The following is a 22,596-nucleotide window of genomic DNA, read 5'->3' as shown; positions in this document are numbered from 1 at the left end:
AAGAATGGTCAACAGGATTGTTGTATGCTTTTCCCCCTCTTCCACTGATTCCTCAAGTCATTCAGAGGATTAAGGAGGGTCATTACTCTGTGCCAATGGTGGCTCCATGCTGGCCAGGAAGGCCATGGTTCCAGAACTGATTAGACTGATACAGGGCTGCCAACGGCAGCTGCCCGCTCAAGCGGATCTTCTGTCACAGACAGAGTGACAGATTTGGAATCCAAACCTGACTGCTCTGCACTTGTGGGTATGGTCTCGGTGGAGTCTTGTCTCTCAACAGTGAGATGACACAAGACATTGAGCAATGCTAGGGTCCCATCTATTCAGGCCAATTTCTCTCTAAGATGGTAATGGTTTTTTTTTTTTTCAAACTGGTGTGTGAACACTAAAGTCCCGTTCACACCGCCAGTGACTTTTTCACCGCCTCTTGTATTTAACTCTCTCACTAAGTCCCAGTATGGGCCTATTGTGAAAACATATTGTAATAGGTCTCTCTAAATAGATTTTCTTGGCTCTTTGCTCTGCTAAGCAGGTAGGAGAGATCGGTGTTCTCTCTGTTAGTCTTCTGCTAAAATGATAAAGATATGGAGTTAAGCAATGGAGTGATATTCCTTTATAAGTCCTTTTGAGTTCATTAAGGTCACTAAAAAAGACAGTTCCTGTGCCATTTTGTGCCAACATAAGGATGTTCTGTGGAGACCATATATAGGTGAAAATGTCTCCTTAGGGATTTCAGTCTGGTTCTTTTAGCTGGGGGGAGTCAATCCAACGATCTTGTTTACTCTCATGGGTTTACATTTGATGGCCAGCATTGCATCTCAATTACTTGCCCCAAATCTGACAATCTGTTCTCAGAATTCAAATTGTCAAAATTGTTCTATTGTTCAATTTTTCAATTGCTTCTGACTTGTGGCACTAGGAATGATTTACAACATCCTGTTGCATTTCTGAGGAATTCGGCTCGTGTTTCAACCACGGTCCTGATCGACTCTTTAATTTGTCTCGTTCGGGTCTGATATGCTACAGGATGGAATGAGAGGTAGAGGTGAGTGTCAGCAGCATAGCAGTGGTATTTAAACCCATGTATCTTAATGACAGAACCTAATGATGCCATGTAGACAGAGAAGAGAAGTGGTCCAAGAACTGAGCCCTGAGACACCCCAGTAGTTAGATGTTGCGACTTGGACACCTCACCTCTCCAAGATACTTTGAAGGACCTATCTGATAGATAAGACTCAAATCACTGGAGTGCAGTTCCTGAGATGCCCTTTGCCAGCAGGGTTGACAGGAGGATCTGATGGTTAACCATGTCAAAAGCAGCGGACAGATCAAGCAAGATAAGTATTGAAGATTTGGATTCCACTGTTGCAAGTCTCTTGCCAGTCTTAGGGCTTCAACAACTGAGAGCAAGGCAGTCTAAGTTGAATGTCCACTTCTGAAGCCAGATTGGTTGCTGTCAAGGAAGCTGTTCTGTGTGAGAAAGGCAGAGATTTGGTTGAACACAGCTTGTTCAAGTGTTTTTGCTGTGAAAGGAAGAAGGGAAACTGGTCTGTAGTTTACATGACAATCCTTCAAAGTGATAATTAACCAAAAATGTAACTTTTGTCATCATTTGCTCAAAAGAGATTTTGAAGAAAGCTGGTTTTAGGGACCATTGTGTATCTTTTATGTTCCACAGAAGAAAGTCAGTCATACAGGTTTGGTAAACATGTGAGTACGGTAAATGGCAGAATATTCATTTTTGAGTAAACCATGCCTTTGAGAATCAAATATTGTAACATGGTTTTCAAATTATTTTATGCACTAGATTGTAAGAAGAATTATCTAATAAGAGTCAAAATACAGTGCACGTGTTGTAATGAACCAACTTTATGAATCTTAGATTTAGTTTTACCCTTTTTGGAGTCTGTCAGCCCACTCTCATTTTAATGTCCATGGAAGAAACAGAAAAGTCATGTGGGTGTGTAAAGTCATGATGGTAAAAATATGATAACACTAACATTTTCAATGTAACAAGAATTTGCAGATATAATATAAAATATCTGTATCTGTTTCTGCATACCATTGATTTTTACAGTACTGTTGCATTATTTGCTTCATATTAATATGTTTTAAATGCTGAAGAGATGTTAGGCTGTTTCCAGCTGTTTTTTTCAACAGGGATACCAGCATTAAATCTAAAAAAAAAACTACAAACTCTGAACACAGCATCAAGTACATCCAAATCCACACACACATCACCACCAAGTGCTGAACTACATACACAATTCCAAAAAAGTTGGGACACTGTACAAATTGTTAATAGAGTGCAATGATGTGGAAGTTTCAAATTTCAATATTTTATTCAGAATACAACACAGATGACATTTATTAAATGTTTAAACTGAGAAAATGTATCATTTTAAGGGAAAAAAGGTTGATTTTAAATTTCATGGCGTCAACACATATCAAAAAAGTTGGGACAAGGCCATGCTTACCATTGTGTGACATCCCCTCTTCTTTTTATAACAGTCTGCAAACGTCTGGGACTTAGAGAGAAGTTGCTCAAGTTTAGGAATAGGAATGTTGTCCCATTGTTGTCTAATACAGGCTTCTAGTTGCTCAACTGTCTTAGGTCTTCTTTTTCGCATCTTCCTCTTTAAGAAGCGCCAGATGTCTATGGGTGAAAGATCTGGACTGCAGGCTGACCATTTCAGTACCCGGATCCTTCTTCTACGCAGTCATGATGTTGTAATTGATGCAGTATGTGGTTTGGCATTGTTATGTTGGAAAATGCAAGGTCTTCCCTGAAAGAGACGACGTCTGGATGGAAGCATATGTTGTTCTAGAACTTGGATATACCCAGTGCTTTAAGTGGCCCAAAAGAGGTGCCGGTACTCTATTATAGCCTATATATATATCCATATACAGCTATGATCAGCTGTTCCTTCATCTTGGCTGAGCTTTCAGCGTTGTTACGGGAAAGGATGAAGCTGATTGGTTAATTCTTGTCACATGACCCGTGGTGCGCTTGCGGCATTCTGAAAAGTTGAGATGTTTTTAACTCGGTGCGGTGCGGACGCGCCTGGAAAAAACAAGCGGGTTGCCACCGTGTCACTTCCATTATGAGTGCGCATACCGCTCGCCTACATTGGAAATAACGAACTTGAGCGCGCAAAGGACGTGATATGTGAACGGCCCCTTAGGAAGCGTGCATTGTGAAGGGCGCTCTGAAAAGCGGCAGCACAGGCAAAAGATTAAAACCTCTATTAAAAAAGATGTCCAAATGAGCATACCGGTACGCTAAAAGCACGTTCTGGGCGCACGGAGAGGTGGTGGTACGCACAAGAGCTATATTTGGAAGTGGTAGTACTGAGTACCGGTGCGTACCGGCCCACTTAAAGCACTGGACCTTTCAGCATTGATGGTGCCTTTCCAGATGTGTAAGATGCCCATTCCACACACACTCATGCAACTCCATACCATCAGAGATGCAGGCTTCTGAATTGAGCGCTGATAACCACTTGGGTTGTCCTTGTCCTCTTAAGTCCGGATGACATAGCGTCAAAGTTTTCCAAAAAGAAATTCAAATTTTAATTCGCCTGACCACTGAACAGTTTTCCACTTTGCCACAGTCCATTTTAAATGAGCCTTGGCCCAGAGAAAACACCTGCGCTTCTGGATCATGTTTAGATATGGCTTCTTTTTTAACCTGTAGAGTTTTAGCCGGCAAAGGCGAATGGCACAGTGGATTGTGTTCACCGACAATGTTTTCCGGAAGTATTTGGAAACTCCTTTCTGATATTGCTCCACTATTTCTTGCCGCAGCATTGGTGGAATTGGTGATCCTCTGCCCATCTTGACTTCTGAGAGACAACGCCACTCTGAGAGGCACTTTTTATACCCAATCATGTTGCCAATTGACCTATTAAGTTGCAAACTGGTCCTCCAGCTGTTCCTTATATGTACATTTAATTTTCTGGCCTCTTATTGCTACCTGTGCCAACTTTTTGGGAATGTGTAGCTTTCATGAAATCCAAAATGAGCCAATATTTCGCATGACATTTCAAAATTTCTCACTTTCAACATTTGATATGTTATCTATATTCTATTGTGAATAAAATATAAGTTTTAGATTTGTAAATTATTCCATTCCTTTTTTACTCACAATTTGTACAGTGTCCAAACTTATTTGAAATCGTGTTTGTATTACCTAAGAAACCAATGTCATTTAAAAGGCAATTATTTGACATGTTATACATGAAAATATTTAGATATTAAAGGTTAATTCAAGTCCACCCAAAAATTATGAAAATTCTGTCAACATTTACTCACCCTTATGTCATTCCAAACCCATATAAATTTTTCTTCTTCTGTGGAATATAAAAGAAGACATTTTGAAGAAAATTGGTATCCAAACCGTTTCTGTTCCCTACTGACTTTCATTGCATTTTTTTTTCGATATAATGAAAGGAACCAAAACTGCTTGGTTACCAGTACTCTTTGAAATATCTTTTAGATTAATAAATAATTATGTATTTTTTTATTTTTAAGTGAACTATCATTTTACAGTTTTTCTCGATTGCTAACACACTATAACTGATTCATTTGGCCCAATATTCCAAACCATTCATACAGTTCTCGAAACAAAGACATGTTTCTCAAAACTTTTAACACATTTCACCTGTTTGCACACACGTTCCAATTTGCTCAGTGTTTTCTGCAAAACTCTACACAAAAGGGGGAGGGGGAGGGGTTAAGGGCCAAAGAACATTTGTTCCTGATGAAATACGGGCAATACTAGTTGACCATGTTCTTGTGCATGTGATGACTATGAGGCAAGCTGGCAAACGAGCTCAGCCGAGTGTGAGCAGATCGGGACTATCATTCGAACATTTAGAGAAGAAAACACCTTCCTGATATTTGCCAAAAACACTGTGCAGTAATCTATAGGGTTTTTATACTACTTACACAGAATAAGTTTAGGAACATTATTGGATGGCATGCCATTTTGAAGGTCCCTGGCCAGCATAGGGTCAATATGACATTTTGTGCTACCATCAGTCACCGGGGTTCTCCACCATCATGCTTCCTTGGGCCCTTACAACACAAAACATCTTTTGGATTTCCTCAACCATCTTTTTGGTTCCATTTTCCAACATAAAGCTAGAGAGCCAGGATGGGCCGAACAGCCTCAGTATGTTGTAATTTGGGATAATGTAAGTTTACATCATGCTGCTCTAGTCCACAATTGGTTCAATGGACATCCCAGATTTTCTGACATATTTCTACCAGCATACTCCCCATTCCTCAGTCCCATAGAGGAGTTTTTTTTTTAGCATGGCGGTGGAAAGTTTATGATCGAAACCCTTACGAATGTGATAAGACACAGCAGAGCATATTTAATAATAATAATTTTAATAATAAGAGGTTTTAGTAAGAGTGTTTTGAATCTCACTGAATCTCACCAATCTCACTGGTGTTTTCTAAGCAGGGGAGTACTCTGTGTATTTGTTAGATTTGTGCATCATCTTAGGCCAAAGTTAGATTTTGACTTAAGAGAATATGTTTTGGACTAAAATATTTTGTTTTGACCTGGAAGCTTGAGGTTTGTGCAAGTTTGTGTACAGGTTTGAGACTGTGTTTACAATTGTGAGTTATTAGAAAAATTATGAATTTTTTCATGAATTGTGTGTCAGCAATCGAGGAAAACTGTAATCAACATTTATATGTCACATTGTCTTAAATTAAACAATCTATTAGTGTAACATAAACAGAGCAACACAAGTTTTGAAATTAAGGGGAAAATGTCAACATGATTATGAGGTCACTTGGTTCTGGACATTGTATCATGACAGCACCATAATACATTGCTCTGGGTACAACTTTGCTCTCCAGTAGTCTTACAGATCAAAAATACATTTTACATTAACATACATCAAAATATATTATGTCAGTTAATGAAATATACTCTTTTACTGTAAATTCAGTGGTTCTGGCACTGTGATTTACTGTGATTTTAAATAAATTATAAATAAAAAATTTGAAGGGGGAGGGGAAAAAGTTTAACCAAGTACTAGAAGTAGAAATTATCAGCCATGGTCCTGCTCCTCTTGAGGGCTCCAGTGAGAGGCTGCACAGGAGCTGCGGCTATATCTTCCATGGACGAGATTGTCGAGTCTGTCAAGTCTGTGTTATATGTTGCAGCTTGTCTAAACCGCCCTTCACTGGGTTCAGCTATTTTTGGATGAAACCATCTGTAGTATATCATTTTCACTAGTATTCCAATGATGTACAAACCTAGTAGTGTCGGGATCACCATATAAGGGTGTAAGGAGCTCCAGCAGCCTGCATTCTCAAACACCTTCCAGCACCATAAGCCCAGCAGAATCATTGTGTCCAAAGCCATGAAAATATAATGCAGAACCATCTTTACTTTTATGCTTCCTTTTTTTGATACATTAAACCAACTGAAGTACCAGATGAGTCCAACAGCAGCTCTGAAGAGCCATTCCCAACCAGGATTTTTCATGTGATCTGTTTTCTGGCTCCAGGCCACCAAAACCAGCAGCATCCACAGGGACAGAAAGTGAGCAATGATGTAGCATGGCAATACACTGCAGAAGAGTGCCAGAGCTGTTACACGGGGAATGATCAGCAACAAGTTCCACAGGAAGTAGACACCAGTAGAGATTCAACTCATTTGCATTTTTCAGGAAGATAAATAAGCATGCTGCGGTGGTACAAAGCAACGCTAAAGGCAATCCCAGCAGCTGATGTAAGGGACTTTAAACCTGAAAAAGTAAAGCATTGGATGTAATTAAACAATAGCAAATGAATATGGATATGAGGTATTTAATCCCAACCATGCTGATGTTGAGGCTCTGAGCAAAACACAGTAGTTGTGCTGTTAAATGAATCAGTGTTTGGAATGATTTGGTTGAGTGAATGAACCAATGAAACACTCATAAAGACTTGTTACCATATCACCACATTTCTGTTTGGAGTTTTCAATGTGAACACACCAATCATACTTAATCACACTAATCATACACAATCACACTAATTATAATAAAAAATGGCATATAATAGTGCATAAAAGTACACACATTGGGATGCATACTGTCTTAAAGGTCCAGATTTTGTGCTTTTTTGAAGCTTTGATTGTGTTTACAGTGTGCAATATAACATGTGTTCATGTTTTGCGTGTAAAAAAACACAGTATTTTTCACACAATTCACCTATCTGTATACAGCTGTCATAAAAACGGGCTGATGACTTCCTTGTTCTATGAAGTCCCTCCTTCAGAAATACGTAACGAGTTGCGATTGTGCCAGCGGTTCCTGTGTTGTGATTCGACAGCAGCTTAGAGCACGTTACCATCCTGGAAACGCGATTGGGCTAGGTTTGAGAAGCAAGTGCGCAGGATTTTATTTTTTTAAAACCTGGCAATCCTGATCTGAACCATAGACAGTAAAAGAACGCACGTGCTGGAGATGTACTTACAATCACAGGAGCGTTTTTACTGACGAGATGCGCATGAAAATAGCATTCAATTTTTTTGCACAGCCCTACCATCTAGTTAACAAACCTAAACAGCATTGCCCTTTGTGTAATAAGTTACAGAAACTGTTAAATGCACCAACTTAAATAATAAAATAAACCGGTTGTGGTCCATAAACAATGGCTTCTCAAGACAAAGAGGGAACTGATCCATCTTTCAAGAATAATCTTTGTGCGAATCCGGCATTAAACTGATTGAGATTGAGGAAGCTGTCCTCAGCAAGTTGTCCTCAGCAAAATGTGCTGCACATAGTTTTACATGTGGATTATAATTTTCGGGAACCGAGCTAAACATAAACTGTAACCATTAATCTCCAAGTACAGCGTCCCTGGGAAGCCCAAACAAAGGTGATTGGACTCCGAGATGAAAACATGACGACATGGCGACAAACACAAACGCAGCTCTTCCTCTTCTCCGTCGGAGCGCAACAAGGCCACGCCCCCCTGTTTGTGTATTCATGTGGTATTCATGTCAAAAAACTGTTTTAGTGATGTCATTACTGCAGGAACTAGAGGGATGTAGTCCAAACGGGTCATTTTTTGAAGGCGAATTCTGTTAAATAAAATATCTCGCTTGGCATTGAACTTTGAGCTTTAGAATTTTACAGATATTATTTATACTGTGACAACAACATTACACACTAACTTAAATTTAAAACATGGGATCACGAAGAACTGGACCTTAAGCCACGTTAAGAATTTTAGAATGTCCAGCTGTTTTTAGTGATTAAAATACTACACCGATGCTCTGTATATGGAAACTTTACAAAAATTCGTGGAATATTCCAAAACAATCCTGGAAAGTCTCCAAGGAATATTTCTGGAATGTTTCTGAATTTATTTTCACCTTTTTGCAACCCTAATTACAAGTGCCCAAAACTTGCAGTCTGTTCACATATCTTTGTTTTTCTTCTTTTGAGAAATTATAATTATAACAATTTTGGCTTGAAACAAATGGAAACTTGACTGGTCTGTATTGAAGTCTGTATTAGAGTCTATGGATTCTAATTTTATGTTTAACCTTCCAGGTCTCCGCACCAGTCTCATGACTGAAAACTATGAATTATTGTTTTAAATTGTTCAGAAACGCATGATAATTATGACCTTAAAGTAAAAAAAAAGTGCTCTGGATTTGAGACAAACCTGTAATAAGCTCCAGCTCTCCTCTCTGTAGGATTCTAGACAAAATGAGTGTGAGTTGTGGGGTGTTTTCAGAAAATGCCTCAAATAGACGAAGCATCTGAAGATCATGTTTCAGTTTCACAGCCACATCCTCTCTTGCACTATGCCACACACCCTTTCTGAAATTATTAATGCAATGGAGAAAATCCATTGTGGAGGTCTCTATCACCCCTGCATACCTGTGAACACAAGGTTCTTTCTTTTATTTAAGCAACACTTCATAAAAGTGAGGCACCAGAATCTCTGAGGTTTCATTTAAAATATGTTCATCTTCATCATTTTGAAAACTAACAAAAGTCTTATTGGTTTGGAAATACATGATGACTGAATGATGATGAAGTACTCTTATTTCTGTAATAAGGACTCTTGCTAAAAGTGTGCTAAAGAATACTGAAAATTGAGAAGCAAACCTGAGGTAGACTCTGAGCTGCAGGAAGTGGAGTGGTTTGATCAATGAATGCCGGGCTGTAAATTTCTCTACCTTGCTCTCAATCTTCTCCAGTGAATCAGAGTACCAGAGCCAGCTGAACACCTGTAACAACACTGAAGAGCCCAGCAGCAGAAAGATCATCACTGCCATATACACATTGGACCCATCCTGATAGAATGACACAACAGTCAAAATGTCCAGAGCTATATCCAGCAGGAACAATAACAGTCCTACCAAAGTAAACAGGTATTTCAAAAAACAGTGAAAAGGAAAACACTCCTGGGTCTCCACCATGATTCAGTTCAGTGTGAGAAACCTTACAGCATGACCATGTAATGTTCTTCTGTAGAGAGAGATATAGATATGTTCTGTTAAAAAGATCTGAAACAGAATATAAAGTTTACGTCCACTCATAACTCCTCAGACATTTGAATTATTGGTCAGGTGTCAGACTGCAGTGAGTGCCTTTTGTTCATTTGTTCCAGGTGTTCCCCGTTTAGTTCATTTGATCCCAGGTGTGTCCCATTGGTTACTGTGGATTTAAACTTCTGCCCCTCGTTTCCCGTCTGCTGTTATTTCTGTCATCTCCTTGCTACTTCATTCTTGTGCTCCAAGTGTGAATCGTGGCAGAACAGTGGAATGAAACAAAATGACTATGGCTGAAGACAGGCTTTGGTGTCTGCGACAGTCGACAGAGTGGTTGGGAGTTGGAGAGGTATGTGGAGAAGTTCCTAGAGCTCTCCAACCAGGTGAGCTGGTTCAACGCCCCTCTCTGTGTCTGTTTTTGACTGGGGCTGAATGATGATGTAATCTGCTAAATCATATAGATCTTTCCACATAGTCTTCCCCTGATCAAGCTGGTTAATCATGTCCTGGACTTAAATGGAGTAAGTCTCTGAGTAGAAGTTCAGAGCAATCATCATCCAGTCCCTCCTGAAGACCACCGGGCCTTGCCAGTTCACCCCTTGCCAGGACCCTCCACATACCTGAGGGGTTGAGGTGATAAGATTGCTAGCAGCCCTCATCCTTGCTTCTGAATCAGCTCCAGCCCCAGAGCTCACTCCAGTGTTGGCTCCTGAGCCCCAGTTAAGCCCAGGAAAGGCTCCTGATCCCCAGTTAACCCCAGGGAGGACTTCCGAATCCCAAGGTAAGCACAGAGAGGATTCCAGTCCCCGAGTTCAGCCTCAGAGCCCGATATGCTTTTCAAATATTTTTTTTTTGGGGGGGGTGTAGTAGGGCTCTAGCCGTAGAGACTGGGCCTGCTCCATCATGGCCTTCTGAACTGTCTGCTCCGTCATGGTCCACCTGGTCTCCCTGCACCACCATGGTTCCTTGATCTGCATGCTCCGCCATGGCCTCCTGGACTACCTGCTCCACAGTTGCCTCCTGGACTGCCTTCTACACAATGGCCTCCTGGACTTCCTGCTCCGCCATGGCCCCTGACCTCCCTGCATCGCCATGGTTCCTTGGACTGCATGCTCCGCCATGGCCTCCTGGACTACCTGCTCCACCATGGCGCCCAGAACTGCCTGATCCGCCATGGGTCCCGGAATGGGTACCGCCTTGGATGCCTGCCATCCTGAGTTGTCCTGTCCTGAGGGGCCTCCAGTGTGCCCACTCCCCCTCCACATTGGATGTTGTTGGGCGCACCTTCGGGGATGGGGAAGTAATGTCACACTCTGTTCCATGTTTTGTGTGTGTTCTGCTTCCTATGTTTCCTTTTGCGCTTATTTGGTCCTTCCTGTTCCTGGCCTTTTGTTCATTTGTCCCAGGTGTTCCCTGTTTAGTTAATTTGATCCCATGTGTGTCCCATTAGTTAGTGTGTATTTAAAGTTCTACCCCTTGTTTCCTGTCTGCTGTTAAATGTCATTTCGTGATCTGTTTCCGGGGTTCCCAAGCTTTGTGTTCATTATACTTTGGATTTTGTATCACTCCTTTTCTCCTCATTCTCCATCACTCCTTTGTTCCCGTGCTCCAAGTGTGAATCGTGATCGTCAAATATTTGCTCATTATGTTGACTTTATAAATCTAATGTCCAGTACTGAGCAGTGATTCTCAGTGCCCCCAAAACAATTTACAAATAAAAATACCTTGAATTCAATGTTGTTGTTTTTTTTTTTTATGAAAGTGTCTGCCAAATGTATAAAAATTAATTGTCATTTTTAAATACGACTAATATATCCATACAATATTTGTCTCATTCAGCTTGGGTCATGTTAACAATGTTGCTTATAGTTAGACCTGTGCCACTGATGGTAATAATTAAAACTCCACATTAATGATTCAATAATCTGATTTTAAGTATATTATGTTTACTTTTGTACAATAAACAAAGTAAATAGGAAGGGGAAAAAACCTTGCCCAATTAAGATTTCCACAATACTGGGATATTTGTATAAGTGTAAAAAGCGTATTCTGGGCAGTGTGTTGCTATGGTAATTATTTGATTATTCATATATACTTCTATGAATAGAATTGTTTAAATCCATGTCTTAAAGTTTGACCAACAGTAATCGGCTGCTGATCCTTAATTAAGAAAACAAACTAAAACAGCATACATTCTCTGTACTAAACAGAGAGTAAAAGTAAGTAGTACATAGTTACTCAGAAACAAAGTAAATAAACCATCAGGGCACATGAAGGACATTGAGAATAATCGGACTAAACTGATTTAATACATTCACAAAACATTCAGTGGAAACCTGTAAGAAAAGTCCCTGACCAGAACTGACGCAATTTCATAACCCATGATATTAACTTACATTCACATAGTACGACTAGTCACATTTTAAAGAGCTAACCAATATCTAACTCTCCAGACTCATGACTCCAGACATGTCCATGCGTATGACACCAAAATGAAACTAGAGCCAACAGCAAATACAGGAACTTATAGTAGGGAACCTTCACTATTGTGTAATAAAATCCTAATGTTACATTGGACCACAAAACCAATCATAAGAGTAATTGTTATAATATTTTTTTTTTAAATGGAGATTTATACATCATCTGAAAGCTGAATAATTAGTACAATATGTGGTGAAGATACAACAATTTGAAAATCTGGAATTTGAGGTGCAAATATAAATATATATAAATATAAATAAATATATATATGACAATTGCCTTTAAATTTGTCCAAATGAAGTCCTTAGCAACATATATTACTAATGATAATACATTTTTTTATATATATTTTTTATACGTCATGGAACATGATTTTTACTTAATATCCTACGGATTTTTGACCCATACAATGCATTGTTGGCTATGGCTAAAAAAATATCCATGTATCTTATTACTGGTTTTGTGGTCCAGGGTCACACATAATTAGATCCGTTCTTTTTGGATATCAGTTTATCAATTTACATATAAGGTAAATTTGTTTCAGTGTAGCCTTTGATAACAACCAACAATTTTGTCGAGAAATCCTGCAGGAATGAAAATAGAACTGGAAATATTAACCATTTAGAAATTCAATAATGGGATCAAACCCAAATCCTTTTTTAAGTGATAATTCACCCAAAAATGAAACTTGTGCCATCAATATACTTATTTTCATGCTCTTCCAAACCTCTGTGACAAAATATATTTTGAAGGAATCTTTTTTTCTGTGACATTTTTTTTCAAAATTTCTTCTTTTATATTCCACAAAAGTCATTCAAACAGGTTTGGATAGACATGAGTAAATGATAGAATCTTAATTTTTGGGTAAACTATCCCTTTAAGAATCAAATAATGATTATTTTTTTATTGTAAGATGGTTTACAATTTATTTTTAGATTCTTAGAGGACTCTTTTTTTGATCCTACTGTAATTGATTCCAAATTTTGACACTTAAAAAAAAAAAAAAAAAAAAAAAACACAGATGTTGATTTTTTTGTCTCGAGTAAGACCGATTGACATTAACGTTACATGATTTGAAAGATTTTACAGCGCACCGCAATAAAATAAATGATCATTCATGGTTTCATAACCAAATTTCAAAAACAAAACTAAACTTAAATCATCTTTCGGAGCAAGGGGGCCCTACGCATCTTGCATACTTTGCGTATAGGGAGGATCGGCTCTGCTTCCAAACAATTTTCGTAAAGTGCATTAATGAATTTGACGAAGTTTATGCAAAAATGGACATTAGGCTACATTTCCACAATGCTTCAGAGGATTCTGAACAAACTTCGTATGTTTTATAACAAGCATGACCTGAGGGCACGAGTCGTTTCAGCCTAGTGCCACCTACTGGTCAAAATATATAGACATTTGAGATGTCTGCTCATAATTTATAAATGGTTTGGTCAATAATCATAACATTGGTCTCATCACATTCAGAACTGCATACTGAATCGAACGATACATTATTTTCCTATGTTCCTTTGTGGTCATCACCAATTGTTGAGTATTGTATTAAAATGCTGTATCAACAAATGTCTTTATGCGGAGTCTCCAACCCTACTCCAATAGTCAAAACCAGCTCAGTTTTACCATCTTGCTCTCTTAAACGTTTTAAAGCATGTTGCAAGCAGAAATTTGTCAAACAAAGGAAATCCATATTATTCATTATTTACACAACAGAAACTATATCACTGTTTTCAGAGATGAGAAAATGATTTATTTTTCAGAAAGATCATTTAAAATGCTACAGTATTTTATGAAAACATTTCTGTACAAAAATAAAGTATTCTGTGTAGAAAAATACATTATACATACATTTTTATAAATAAATAATTCATTGTAATAAATTAGGATGAAATTGTGTGTGTGGGGGGGGGGCTCTTTTAACAAGTAGAACCAAGAACTAAGAGTAGAAGTTAGCAGCCATTTTCCTATGTCTATTGGGAACTCCAGCGAAAGTTTGAGCAGGAGCTGCAGCTGTAGTGTAATGTGAATTCTTTCCCGAATCCGTCACGTCATAACATGCTGCCACTTGTCTGAATTGCCCTTCTTCAGTGGGTTCAGTGATTTTCTTTTCATCACAGTTGGGATGAAAACATCTGTAGTACATAATTTTCACTAGTATTCCAATGACGTACAAACCCAGTAGTGTCGGGATCACCATATAAGGGTTTAAGGATCTCCAGCAGCCTGCATACTCAAACACCCTCCAGCACCAGAAGCCCAGCAGCATCATTGTGTCCAAAGCCATGAAACTATAATAGAGAATCGACTTCAATTTTATGCTTCCTGTTGATACATTAAACCAGCAGAAGTACCAAATGAGTCCAACAGAAGCTCTGTAGAGCCATTCCCAACCAGAATGTTCCATGTAATTTGTTTTCTGGCTCCAGGCTGCTAAAACCAGCAGCATCCACAGGGACAGGAAGTGAGCAATGATGTAGCATGGCAATACACTGCAGAAGAGTGCAAGAGCAGTAACACGGGGAATGATCAGCAACAAGTTCCACAGGAAGTAGACACCAGTGGAGATCCAACTCATCTTGCGTTTTTTAGGAAGAAAGGCACGCATGTTGCGGTGGTACATAGCAACGCTACTGGAAATTGCAGCAGCTGATGTGAGGATTTTTAAACCTGGAACAAAAAAACATTGTATGTTATTAAACAACATCACATGTTGCAATAGTGCTGTTCTTCAGAATAGTCCCAGCTAGTGATGGGTGCTTTCAAAACACTGCTCTGTGAAGCTTGGAAACCTTTGATTCATTTGAAATGGATCATTTGTTTTGAACCAGTGATTTAGAGGGCGAAAACTGCCAAAATAATTTCTGTAAGAATTTTAGCAAACTGCCAAATGATGAAGTAAATGAGTTGTCACGGTCATTAGATGGAGTGCCCATGAGCTTCAGTAGAGGGCACTCCAGTCAGGACCATTCCACCCTTTCACCACCAGCTGTCACTTGGACACTAGCACCTCTCAAACTGTTGCACCACACCCGAACTACATTACCCATGAGTCACTGCATCACAATCACCCTGCCACACCTGCACCTCATTCATCAGCCAATTTCCTTGCCACACCTGCACCTCATTTACACACACACATAAAAGCAGCACACTCACTCTCACTCACTGCGAAGTCTTGTTCAGCCAGTCTGACATATCCGAGCGTTTTCCCAGTGTTGGTTATTCCTGTGTTTTGACCTTTGGACTGTTTATTCCGACTCATTCTCCGCTGCCTGTCCCGATCTCTGCTTGTTTCTGGTTACGATTCTGGTTATCCCTGACACACCTGACGCCATTCCTGATCTCTGCCTGTATTACCATTCTGTTGAATAAATGCTGCATATGGATCCGAACGCCTCCGACTCCTTGTTACATGAGTAAACAAGGCTTTGGTTTGTCATAACTGTTTTGAAAGGTTTTGAGATTTCAATGGTTTGCCGCTAGGGGCGATCTCCATGAACCTCTGAACCAGTGTTTATTTTTTTATATGATAGTAGATCATTTTATTTGTTGTAATTGTTTTAGTTGTAATTATTAGTCTTATTGGTCTGATTAAACAAGCTCTCCATGAAACAAACAAAACAAGCCCTACAAATAGTTATTAATATAATAGATCTGCTATGCTTCTGCATCACAACAAGAACTGAAACTTGCTACTGCCAATAAATCCACAGATATGCTGATGTAGGCATGTATGTAATACTGTTGCTGCACATGAAATAACCCACGAATATAATATACATGCAAATCACCCCCTAGCAGATCTATACAGGTGGAGCTGGGGAGGGTGAAGGGCTTGGATTCTTAATGAAAAAAAAAAAACAATCAGCTGCGTTGTGTGAATAATTATGTGATTACATCAGACTGAGTTGGAACCTTTTGGCCTGCACTATCTAGAGTTTCATGACTTCGTAAAAAATAATATTATAAAGACACTTTATATTTAATGGCATTATATGATTTGTTAATTGCATTTAAGAGATTGCACTTTCAATAAAAACTTGCAACTGGTTAAAATGGATATGTTTGAGCTGAGTTTTGGTGTGGTGTTTCAGGTGCTAAATGATAAACAAATGACTCACAAAGAATTTTCCAGTATGGGTTGATTCTCACTTTACTTGGTTTAGAGACACATAAGAATTATGATCTGAAAAATAATTAGGTAGGTGCTCTGGATTTGAGACAGACCTGTCATAAGCTCCAGCTCTCCTCTCTGTAGGATTCTAGACATCATGAGTGTGAGTTGTGGGGCACTTTCAGAAAATGTCTCAAAAAGACGAAGCATCTGAAGATCATGGCTCAGGTACACAGCCATACCCTCTGTGAAACTATTAGTGTGCTGAAGAAAATGTGTTGTGGAGATCTCTATCACTCCAGCATACCTGTGAACACAAGGTACCTGCTTTAACTCAAGCAACACTTAATACAGCAAAATAATATTATAAACAACAGTGAGGCCACAGTTTATTTAGATGTGTAAATAGTTTGAGTCCTGTTTCAGTTCTCAATCACATCTGTGTGAACAATGTTTTTAAGTGGTCTATTTTACTGAGCATTAGTCTTGTAAAATAGAAGTATAGTTAATTGTAGCTACTGAATGTGCACTTGCAATGTATAATACTTCAAAAGTTAACCATATTTCAAAGAAATATAAAGATATACTCAAGTCCTAATTAAGTGGGTCAAAAAGCACTCTAGTTCAATTAATTGCATTTACAGTTTTTCTCAATCGCTTTGTCACATTTTTCGAAGCAGGATTAACATTCTCTAAACTGAAAGTGAAATTGCCACAACAGTTTACACCACAAAAATATATATATATATTTTTTTTTTTGTAAAAGTAATGCCTCGTAAATAATCGTGATTGTGTTATATATGTTAACTGAAAATTCACCATTGCTCATTCATTTTTACACACTCTTTTGTTTTCCATTTACACCACCACCACCACACATTCTGAAAATTGTCTGAAAACATGGCATTCACTTAAGTATATTCTTTTGAAGTATATTATTTCAGTAATAAGCAGTCTTTTTGTAAAAGTATGCTAAAGTGTACTTCCTCACAACAGTATTCAAGGACAATTGAGTAGCAAATCTGTCACAGACCTGAGGTAGACTCCGAGCTGCAGGAAGTGGAATGGTTTGATCAATGAATGCCGGGCTGTACATTTCTCCACCTTAGTCTCAATCTTCTCCAGTGAATCAGAGTACCAGAGCCAGCTGAACACCTGTAACAACACTGAAGAGCCCAGCAGCAGAAAGATCATCACTGCCATATACACATAGGACCCATCCTGATAGAATGACACAACAGTCCAAATGTCCAGAGCTATATCCAGCAGGAACAATAACAGTCCTACCAAAGTAAACAGATACTCCAATAAAGAGTAATGAAAAGGGAAGCTCTCCTCCATCATACCCAGTGAGAGAAAACTCACAGCATTAAAAAAAATAATTACAAAAACCTCCCGGATCTTCCCAAAAACAGAAAGCAATCTTTAGACACGTTCATAAACTCCTCCTTTGAATGAGTCATGTCAGAATGTAGTGATGTCACAAACATGTGACTAGACCAGACTCTGGTTCAAAGTAGGATATGCTCACTTCAGGGGAAATGCCAAATAATTGCTTAATTTCGAAATATAAAGTTCAATATTCTGGAAAAAGAAAAAGCCTCAAGTGGTAGGCACGATTCTCAGCTAAAAATGAAAATGAATGACTAAAATGTATACTTTGAATGCCATGTACTTCACTTTGCATAAAAGACATAAAATACATAAAATGTACAGATGTAAATCAGTTCTGTTGACTTCTGAACAATAAACAAAGTCCAATGAAAAAACTGAGCCCTGAAACTAAATTTTTTAAGTGCATTAAAGTAACATTAAAGAGTGTCTATTTACACCCGCCTTGTCGGCAGAGGCTATTATTACTGCATACTGTTTTATAATGTACAGTGTACAATACAATGTTTACAATATTGAGGTACAGATATCTGCCACTATTTGCACTAAATAGCTTCTTATTTACACTTATTGTGAAGAAAATAAGCCCTATTTTTTACATAATGTAAATGACTTGTAAATGTGTAAATAGTGTAAATAGCATATCACTAAGAAATACTTCTATTTTCTCTTAAATAGCATCTATTTCTATTAGCATTTAGTGTAAAATAACCGCTGCCTTAAAGTAAATAGGAATGATTGTACTAAAGACTTCCTCAACATAAATGAAAAATTCAGTCAAATATACAGTCAAAACAAAAATTATTCAGACACCAGGTAAACATTTTTTTTTTACTAGTGGGTGCATGTCACTATAGTTCATTTACATAAGTGAGGATAGAAAAATAAAGTAAACTGTGACATAAAATTATTCAGACACTTTGACCCGACATTATCAAGATAAATTTGTTCCGACAGTTTAAGTTTTCATTTTCTAAACTGTTATAATGTGTGAAATGCTGAAGGTGTATGAATTAATTTTGGTTTGATTGTATATTTTCTTTAAAGACACTTTATTGGAATAATTCTATATTGTAAAGTGGGCGGCCTTGCTATGCTAGGGCGTTTTGCTTGGTTTTCAGGGCATTTCTAGGGTGTTCTGAGTGTTTTTTTACTGGCCCAAGAGTGCCCCACTCCTGTGTCTCTAGATGTGACTTGGTCTCAAAACCCTCTCTGAGTGTAAATCTATGGTATTTCTTCCTTATTACTGTTCATTATCATTCGCCAGGTAGAAATCATCAATAAGTCTTCAGGAAAGTATTATCAAACCTCTCCTCAATAAGCTGCACAATTTTGCACCAAAATTCAATACTTACATGGAAACTACAAAGAGAACAAATAAACAGGGAAGCACAAATAACCCACATAAAATACACTTAATAGTCTGGAGAAAAAAGTCAGAAGTCCCCTTATTACTCAACAGAACAGTGTCATCATAACCCATGATGTATTAGCAAGCACTAGAAAACACGCTTGATAGAGATAACCAATATCTAACTCTCCAGACTCATGACGATTTCCATGCATTTGACATCAAAATGAAACTACAGCCTCAAACACCAAATACAGGAATATACAGTAGTACAGGGAAAATGCACTTTTTGGGGGTAATGTTACCGTACTACATGAGCTTCTAGCACCTCAAACATTTGTGCTTACAATAATGGAGAAAATCAACCCTAATTAAATTAAACAAATCTTTCGAAGGGATAGTTCGCCCCAAAACTATACTTGCGTCATCATTTACTCACCCTCGTGTAGTTCCAAACTTGTATGACTTACTTTTCCCTGTGGAACTCAAAATAGATTTAGAAGAAATTTGGTAACCAAAGAGTTTTAGGGATTTTGGATGATAATGTCATTGTTAAACAGTTTTATACTGAATGGATAAAAATAAACTGAGACATTTCTCAAAATATCTTCATGTTCTGCAAAATAAAATCAGGTTAAGAACAACATGAATATGAGTAAATGACAGATTTTTTGTTTCTAGATGAACTATCCCTTCAAAAATCAAAGATCATAGGATGGGTTTCAGTTTTTTTCTTTATTCTTTAAGGATTTTTCCCCCATTGTGATTGATTCCAAATGATGACAAAACTCTAACTTTTAAACACAGATATATAAGTGCAAAATATATAAAAAGTTTGCTGATGCTGTAACGGATGGAGTGTGCAAATAATGCTTATTCGAGACGCGAACCGTTTCAAACGATTCAGTTCGATTTGGTGAACTGGTTCAAGAAGAACCGGTTAAATCAAATGATTCGTTTGCGCAGTATTCTGAACGCGCGCACAACAGACCTGGAAGAGAAGACAATTCTGAATAAAGTAGTTTTTGTTATTTTTGGACCAAAATGTATTTTCGATGCTTCATAATATTCTAACTGACCCTCTGATGTCACATGGACTACTTTGATGATGTTTTTCTTACCTTTCTGGACATGGACAGTATACCATACATGCATTTTTAATGGAGGGACAGAAAGCTCTCAGACTAAATCTAAAATATCTTAAACTGTGTTCCGATGATGAACGGAGGTCTTACGGGTTTGGAACGACATGAGGGTGAGTCATTAATGACATAATTTAAATTTTTCGGTGAACTAACCCTTAAACAACTATCTATAAAAAGAAAACAAAAACTTCTAAAACCAGTGTAAGCTGTTTGGGGGCTTAGGTTGGTCTCCCAAGCTGGTTTTAAAGTGGTTTTGGACCCTTTTTTTTAGCAGGCCAGGCTTCCTTAGCTGGTTTTTAGCTATTTTTATACTGAATAAACGGTTTTTAGCTAGATTAGCATAGAAACATAACAAAACATGCTAGCAGCTTGCTAATCATGCTAACAAAATGCGAGTAACTTGCTAATCATGCTAAAAAAGGCCAACCCCGTGATAGTAACATGCTAATTATGATAAAACATGTTAGCAACATCCTAGTCCTAACAGAAACAGCTCATCTGTTTTTCTGATAGAGCATATTGCCTTGAAAACATTGAAACTTTAATCTTTACAAATATTTTAACTTTCAAATTACTTTAAACTGAAAACTTTCAGACTGCAAGCTTTTAAAACTTTGTATAACTTTCTAGCTAGTTTTTTTTTCAAGCCAATTTAAAGTTGGTCTACTTAAAATCTTTTAACAATATGAAGGGCTGATTTAAATTTGAAGAAATAGTCTATCTTGGAATAAACTAAGTGAGGGGTCGAATAATATGTACAGGTGCATCTCAATAAATTAGAATGTCATGGAAAAGTTAATTAATTTCAGTAATTGAACTAAAATTTTGAAACTCGTGTATTAAATAAATTTAATGCACACAGACTGAAGTAGTTTAAGTCTTTGGTTATTTTAATTGTGATGATTTTGGCTAACATCTTACAAAAACCCAACAATTCACTATCTTAACAAATTAGAATACTTCATAAGACCACTAAAAAAAAATGGGTGAAATGTTGGCCTTCTGGAAAGTATGTTCATTTACTGTACATGTACTCAATACTTGGCAAGGGCTATTTTGCTTTAATTATTCTCAATTTGTATACTCTTTACCTTAAGTGTTTAACTCCCTCCAGACAACAATTAGGCCTAACTCTTTTATAAGTTTCCACACCACTGAAGCCTGCCAGGTTACTTTCTTCATTCTTTTTGTGCTAGTCAGGTCCAATTTAAGCTGGAGATGGATATTCGTGTCTCCTCCATGTCAGGTAAGTCAAGTCACCTTAATTTAAATAGCGCTTTAAACAAAACAGATTATGCCAAAGCAACTGAACAACATCAATTAGGAAAACAGTGTGTCAATAATGCAAAATGACAGTTAAAGGCAGTTCATCATTGAATTCAGTGATGTCATCATCCAGTTCAGTTCAGTTTAATTAGTATCTGTGCAATCATTTGCAATCAAGTCAATAATATCACTGTAAATGAAGTGTCCCAAACTAAGCAAGCCAGAGAGAAACAGACTAATATTAGCGTAGATGCCATTCTTCTAACGATGTAGCAAGTACATTGTGTGTTATGGGAAGTGTTTCCAGTTCCGGTTTACCTAATGCAGCTTAAAAATCATTTAACGGATTTGGATATTAGAACTGTATTAGTGTGTTGTGTGTAAGCCAGGTTAAAGAGATGGGTCTTTAATCTAGATTTAAACTTTGTGTCTGCCTCCCGAACAATGTTAGGTAGGATATTATTCCATAGTTTAGGTGCTAAATAGGAAAAGGATCTGCCGTCCGCAGTTGATTTAGATATTCTAGGTATTATCATATTGCCAGAGTTTTGAAAACGGTTTTAGCATCTCCATCTTGATCTCCCTAATTTTTCTGCCTTTGTCGTTCACAGTCTTCATGAACCCAAAATTGGAATATTGCACAAAACATTTGTGAACACGCACTGTTTCCACCCAACGAGTCAAAGATAACAAAATCAACACTTCCTGATAAACTGGCATTATGCATTACTAAGAAAAGCAGGAGAAGCAACTGAATATAATAATTTTGCTATATAATAAATTACTTGCATCTTGGAACGAGCAGAAGAAACAGAAGAAACTTCCTCCAAATAATGCTCTGTTTCCTCTTGACACTTTGTGGTAAAAATTTTGAGGAATATTTGGAGGAAGTTTTGCATAGTTTGTTTTGTTTTCATGTAATAAGGTTATGAGCATCATTAGAACATAAGTGGTTACTCACACTGGACCAGTCTTGCATGGTTACTGTGCAGCATGATGTGGTGTGCTCTCACAGAAAATCTCAATGAGCCACAGCATGCTGATGTCATGGGTCAGATAAACTGCAAGCTCAGACCCACAACCCTCTCGCCACCACACGCAAAAACCCTGCCATTTAGCTGAAATGTGCCTATGGAAAGAAAAAAAAATACATGTGCATACTGTACGTGGCACAATAGTAATACCATGGTTTTAAAACAATACCGTACTATTTTTTCTGAGGTATCCAGATGTCTATGATAGCTTTGCATTCTAGCCACACTGGAGAAAAAATAAATAAAGATGAATTTAGCTGGTGTGTCAACTGTTCTCCCAG

General features: G+C 37.8%; 2 protein-coding genes across 2 annotated transcripts; both read right to left on the bottom strand.

Moving 5' to 3' along the window:
• Positions 1 to 5,739: 5,739 nt before the first annotated feature.
• On the bottom strand, positions 5,740 to 9,540 carry LOC132104455 (XK-related protein 8-like). The gene is made up of 3 exons (XM_059509933.1): positions 9,135 to 9,540; positions 8,686 to 8,903; positions 5,740 to 6,773 (listed from the first exon to the last, which is right to left on the bottom strand). Exons 1-3 carry the CDS (start codon positions 9,446 to 9,448, stop codon positions 6,679 to 6,681), a joined length of 627 nt encoding a protein of 208 aa, XP_059365916.1. The 5' UTR covers positions 9,449 to 9,540; the 3' UTR covers positions 5,740 to 6,678.
• Positions 9,541 to 13,925: 4,385 nt separating this feature from the next.
• LOC132104453 (XK-related protein 8-like) lies at positions 13,926 to 17,518 on the bottom strand. The gene is made up of 3 exons (XM_059509931.1): positions 17,161 to 17,518; positions 16,241 to 16,434; positions 13,926 to 14,680 (listed from the first exon to the last, which is right to left on the bottom strand). Exons 1-3 carry the CDS (start codon positions 17,469 to 17,471, stop codon positions 13,950 to 13,952), a joined length of 1,236 nt encoding a protein of 411 aa, XP_059365914.1. The 5' UTR covers positions 17,472 to 17,518; the 3' UTR covers positions 13,926 to 13,949.
• Positions 17,519 to 22,596: the final 5,078 nt, after the last annotated feature.

This window comes from Carassius carassius, chromosome 25, assembly GCF_963082965.1.
Source record: "Carassius carassius chromosome 25, fCarCar2.1, whole genome shotgun sequence".
In the NCBI taxonomy this organism is placed as follows: Eukaryota; Metazoa; Chordata; class Actinopteri; order Cypriniformes; family Cyprinidae; genus Carassius; species Carassius carassius.
This window is presented reverse-complemented; position numbering and strand designations above follow the sequence as displayed.